The sequence below is a fragment of the Octodon degus genome, unplaced genomic scaffold (assembly GCF_000260255.1).
Source record: "Octodon degus isolate 3935 unplaced genomic scaffold, OctDeg1.0 scaffold00003, whole genome shotgun sequence".
Classification (NCBI taxonomy): Eukaryota; Metazoa; Chordata; class Mammalia; order Rodentia; family Octodontidae; genus Octodon; species Octodon degus.
In genome coordinates this window covers 24,015,271-24,021,128 of record NW_004524579.1, presented here as the reverse complement: position 1 = coordinate 24,021,128, position 5,858 = coordinate 24,015,271, and the positions used below count along the sequence as shown (strand labels likewise).

The 5,858-nt window shown below is 40.1% G+C and overlaps 1 protein-coding gene across 1 annotated transcript in view; it reads right to left on the bottom strand.

Annotated features, from left to right (window-relative positions):
* Katnal2 (katanin catalytic subunit A1 like 2) overlaps positions 1 to 5,858 on the bottom strand; it is a 51,869-nt gene continuing 46,011 nt past the window's right edge. The window contains exons 11-13 of the mRNA XM_023713620.1: positions 3,662 to 3,824; positions 2,613 to 2,715; positions 1 to 2,102 (exon numbers count right to left, since the gene is read on the bottom strand). Coding sequence (XP_023569388.1) covers positions 1,963 to 2,102; positions 2,613 to 2,715; positions 3,662 to 3,824 — 406 coding nt within the window. The 3' untranslated portion in view covers positions 1 to 1,962. The remainder of the gene's footprint in view (positions 2,103 to 2,612; positions 2,716 to 3,661; positions 3,825 to 5,858) is intronic.

Here is a 5,858-nt window from a genome sequence, read left to right as displayed (position 1 = left end):
GCATGAGAAGACAGCAAGCAGACACAGCTCTGGCTCCTGTGATGTGTATCTTCTAGTTGAGTGGCTGAAGCATATAAAAGTATATCTAACAGAAGAAGGGGTCCTGAGAAGTTCCACTTTTTGGTTGTGTAAGTCCCCTAATGGAAGAGATCATGCGCAGTGAGCCAAGTGCTTAGGAACAGTTGTCACAACTTGCGAAGCAGATACATGATTCAGGTAGATTTTGGCCTGTGCCACCTTAAACAATGCTCCATTTAATAGCAGTGAGATAAATTACCTTAGCAATGGAGCTCAATTTGGAGACAGTAAAGCACATACACATAGATGCCACCTAATAAAAGCAGAGAAATTTACAAATGATGAAAAAGTCAAAGTGAAGATTGGGGTTATCTGACATAAGTATGATCCATCATGGTGATCTAAGTGAAGGGTGGGAACAAGTCATGTGATTTCAGTAGGCTGTGGCTAAGCTTAATTGCCAACATTTGAGAAGCAGGAGTTTAAATGCAAATCAGTTCCTGGTTTTGTAGAAAGATTAGAAATGCTGACAGTGTTGGGTCCACTTCCTTTCATCTGAGGCTGATCCCTGATGTGCCCTTCAGAGAATAACTGCCCCTCAGCATTTCACCCTGTCCCCACCTGTGCCTTTTCCTACAGCCAGCTTTACTCATTCCGCTCAAGTTTCTTGTTGTATAGGCCTTTGAGGTGTTCTGTTGTTGTTTTATGTTTTGTTTTGTTTTTGTACTGGGTGGAATTCAGTACCTTGCACTTGCCAGGCAAGCACTTACTCTGCTGAGCTATCTCCCCAGCCCCTAGGCCTTTTAATTCTAACCTCTGCTCTAGAAGAAGATACCTCATGTTGGGTTAAGTTTTCATTAAACTACTTACCAACCTCCTATATGAATTTAGATGTACTTGAAAAAAAAAATAGATACTTTGTGATAAATTAATGATGTTAGTTGATCCTTCTCCAAATAAGAAAAAAAAAAAAAAAAAAACGAAGTTTGAAATGCACAAGACCAACCAAGAAGAGGATTTTACAGCAGACATTGTGGACAAGAAGATAATTGGGAAGATGGAAAGTAAATGGACTGTTGAGAACTAAACTCATCATTAAAAAAAAAAAAAATTACAACCAAATTTTACCCTGTAGAATGACCTCAAAGATAAGTCTTAGACATAAGGTGGAGTGGAAGAGAGGTATGAGGCAGAGTTGAAAAGTAAGGAATTGGTTAAAAGTTGGTAAATAGAATCATGGAAGTCTTAGAAACCATCCCCTACTGAGAAACCAGATAACTACTTCTAGTCAAGGCAGGAAAATGGAGGCTTTCTACTATTCTCCAGAAAACAGAACCATGGTTTTGAGTTAAAAGTTTTGAGGACAATAGATATGGCAATAGACCAGGGTAAGATGTGAACTCAAATTAAGAATTCAGTGTAATCAACTTACTCTATGGTGGTCTTCTGGTCCTTTTTTCCTTAGAACACCAGGACCACAGGAAGTAGAGAGTGAATTGAAAATTTATCTGTTATGTGTAGCCATTTAGAAAAGCATACTATACTGATGGGTATCAGACAGATTGGAGAATGAGTTGAATGAAAAAATACAAGACTAGACCTGTAAAAAAAAAATTTATTTAGAGTGAAGATACCAGTTTACAAATGAAGCTATAGGAAATTGTTCATCAAAATTTTGTAGAGTCTTAATGGTTAGACAAATAGCCATGGCTTGGTGTAATAGTACATATAAATTAACTGAAATCACCAATATTTTGCTGACATCTGTGATGAAAAATTAATAAAAATAGCCTCTATTTCCACAAAATAAAATTGTCCAAGTTACTCCCCTGTTTTGAAATCATTTTCTCTTTTCTGTTCCAATCATGATGTTTTCCCATCTGTACTATTAACTGAGGACACCTCTGTAGTTGACTTAGTGGCCAGGTCAGAGTAAATGTGATTTCAAACAGACTCGAATTCTCTCTGCCAGGCTGAGTATCTCTGAGTCAGATTCTTTGCTGAAGGCTTGGTGTGGGCTAGAACATCCAAAAAGTCAGCCGTGGTCACTGTATCCAACTGGATCCCAGGTAAGTGGCTGCTCTCTGGATAAAAACACAATAGTAACAGTCAACCCCGTTGTGATCAATGCTCTTGAAAGGCTAATAGACCTTCTTTCAAGACAATACATAATGCAGCATTCTTAATTGTTAATGCAGCACAAGGCAAGGCTAAAGAGAGCTGTGGAAAAAGTTCTTTAATGTGCAACTGATTTAGCCCCTGAAGCCCAGAACACCCCCTCAAGTGACTTAAATGTATTGTTATCCAAATGTTATTTAATATTTATATAGTGCTTCACATGGATCCAACCCAACATCAGTGTGTTCCAGAGAAATAAAAGCTCAGGCCCTAAGGAGTTTATTATCTGTGGACAAAGTCAGTCTGAAATGACACCATAGGAAGAGTGAGCTGAGTGCAAGAGGGATGATTCAAAGGACAAATATGCTATGTATAAAAGGCCACCAAAAACAGGCGCCAGGCTCCATCTGCTGGTGAGAGTTGGATTGCTAACACATTTGTCTTCCGGAGTATCTTCACCAGGATCCCAAGCATACCTGCCTGGTGATTTTCAAGTGCACTGAAGATCTTCCTCATAGGTCGCATGGCTGCTTCCCTGCAGACCAACTTAATGTCTGAGCCTGAGTAGCCCTCCGTCTCCTGAAATAGCCACAAACCCAGCCATTGATCAACAAGCAGAATGCTGGTAGCCAGTGTGTTCTCAGAACAGCATTTAGATTCTGTGTCATGTACAGACACTACGAGAAAACCTCCAGACAAGTAAAGCCAGAGAAAATGCTGCTAACAAGTCTGGATAACTAGATGTCAGGGCAATAATTTCCTAACACCATCTGAATACATCATAAAAAGCTGGTGGAGGAAGGAACTATCCAGGTTAAACTATTGAGGCCTGTACCCAAGGCCAAACAAATTTGAGAGAGTTTTTTGTTCTTGTAAATAAGATCATTTCTACCACTGAAGAAATTCAGAGAACACCACGTGCAAGTATACTCCCAAAGCAAGTAATATGTCTACAATGATAATGGGGTTAAAGAGGCGTGCACCTAGAGCTTAATCAACTACCCCCTTCACACATGGGGAACGTGAGGCTCACACAGCTCATTAGCAGGAGATTAACTGGCTAACATTTGACCATAGGTTCTCTGAATCTAGATTTCATGCTGTTTCCTCCAGCTTCCATTGTCGCTGCCTGAAAGTTCCCAAGTGATCAGAAAGGAGCTCTTTCTTCCATGAAGAGGCCTGCTGCTTTGCTAGGGAAGCATGGGATCGTCTTTTTTATTGGATAGAGAATCCCACTATGCAGCTCAGACTCACAGTGATCCTCCCTGGTGTTGGGATTACAGGCATATGTCACCACATCCAGTTTCCAGACCTGCACAGCACACCCGGGGTTCCTGCCATGTGGTTCCAGGGATCGAACTCGGGTCCTTCTGTTTGTCAGGCAGGCACTTAAACCACTGAGCTATCTCCCCAGCCCCACATGGGATCTTTTCTAAGTATCTCAAGGAAGCAGCCCCTTTCAAAACTATCTCAGGACTACTATACGTTAGATTCCTGGCCCTTGAGTGTCTCCAAGAAAGCCCACCTGGCTCAGCACGCTGTACTCGAGCTCTGTGCGAAGCTCCAGGGCTCTGCTTTTGCTCACAGGTGGCAGCCAGTGGTGGATCATGGCCTGCCTGGCTTCGTGACTGGGGAGATCAACCAGGATCCTCTTCTCTAGTCGGCGTAACATGGCACAGTCCAGCTCCCTGATGTGGCAACAGAAACAGAGGAATGGGATGTGAAGATAAACATACTGCTTCAGCAAGAGCTGTATATATATATATATATATATATATATATTTTTTTTTTAACAGCTATATTTTAAGAACAATTAGGCTTGCAGGAAACAACCCTGAATTTTATCTGTCACTCTATCTCTGCCTGAATGGAGAGAACAATTCTGTTGTTTTAAGGAAGAATTGCTAAAAAGACTAGTAATGAAGGAAACATAAAAGAATGGAAAGGAAGGAGGGAAAGAGAAAAAATAAGGGAAGTAGAATAGGATAGAAGGGAGAGAGGGAAGAGGAGAAGAGCTGGAGGAAATGAAAAAGAGCAACCTCAAATTACTCATGTAGAGGAGGTGATTTTAGAAGACAGCTGGGGCTAGGGACCCAGCTAACAACTAAACATCTGAGTATTCTCAGTACTTCTGCAATTGTAACATAAATTACTGAAACTGATCTTCATTCCGGACAACTGGGGCATGTTGGGAAGAACATTAACTCTTTTGAAACTCTTACCTATTTTGGAGTGAAAGGCCATCTCACTCCCTGCGCTGGTGGGCTCAGCACCAGCAAGTACCTTCCTGGGCGTTTCCCATTGGAAAGCAAACATCTTCTAGCAGGTATTACACATTCTTGTACAAGACTTTGGCACCATGTGAACACCCAGTTCTCATTCTCTTCCAACTAAGAGTTTTGATGTCTGTTAATGATCTTTATTTGAAGCAATTATTTTCATGAGAGGTGGCAAGTGGTGATTTTTAAAACTTTTTTATTCCAAATGTATTATTTGGAATTGTTCTGTAACTTATGGTGTTATTTATATGAAATAGAGAATTTCCTCATCAACTGAGGCTATTTGGTTGTTCTAGATTACCATATGTACTATTAATAGTTTGTGAGTCTGTGAACTCTTTGCATGTTAAAATTTCAAGCTCCTAAAGTGAGAAAACATCTGTTTTTCTAGTACAAATTAGGAAACGCTTGTGTGTTAATCCAACCTGACCATTGATGGAATAACAAGGAAAACATTGTCACCAAATAGTCGTCATTCATAAACACTGACAAGTCCTAAGCTTCCTCTTATTTTTCCTTACTTATTCTGAATTAATGTCCTATTTCCTTTTAAACTGGAAAAAGGAAAACATTGCCAGGATGTGTATCTGAGTCCTAAGTCACAATGAGCAGGTTTCTTAAAAGAGTATGTCTTTTCTTCACTTGTTAGCTTCTATCATAAGCTGAGAAGTGATAGGGGGAAACTGCATGAGAAAAGGGTGCCTTACCAGCCACATCAGTTACTGATTTCTGTTCTGTACTTATTTGTTGTTTATCAACCCCACCCAGCTGAAATTCATCTCTTCTCCAAGATTCAGCCATCTCTTTATTCTGCACAAACTTCCCTCTGTCAAGGCCAACATTTATACTAAGGCACAGGGTCAAGCAAAAGAAAGCAACTACAATTCATGGCAGAACTAGTGCTCCAGTTCATGATGTGTTTGTCTGTGCTTCCGGTGGCTTCCTTTTGCTTGCATCCTCTGAGTGTGATGCTGCCCAGTGTGTACCAATAAAGGTACCACCCATTTGGACTGGTCAATTCCTATCACACCAGCTGTTCAGTAGTATAAACACACTTCTGCTTATAACCAAGAAAAATATGTTATCCTTCATACTCAAGGATGCAAGACACACACACACACACACACACACACACACACACACAAAGAACGCAGCACAGAAGACCGTATGTGTTATTAAGGGTTAAATACAATGCTTTATTGTTGGTGAACTTTAATTTAACTAAGTCTGCACTTAAAGTTGAAGTAGTAAGCACTCCTATGTCCTCCTGAAACCCCCTGAAAATAACACCAAAGGAGTCTATAATTGGCAGAAACCTACAAAAGCAAAGGCAATAGAAAAATTTATAGCAATGAAAATTTAAAAGCTAGAAAAAATAACACCAAGTAAAATGCAACATACCAAACCTAGGAAGAGGATTGCTAAAGAAGAAATTAAAAAAAT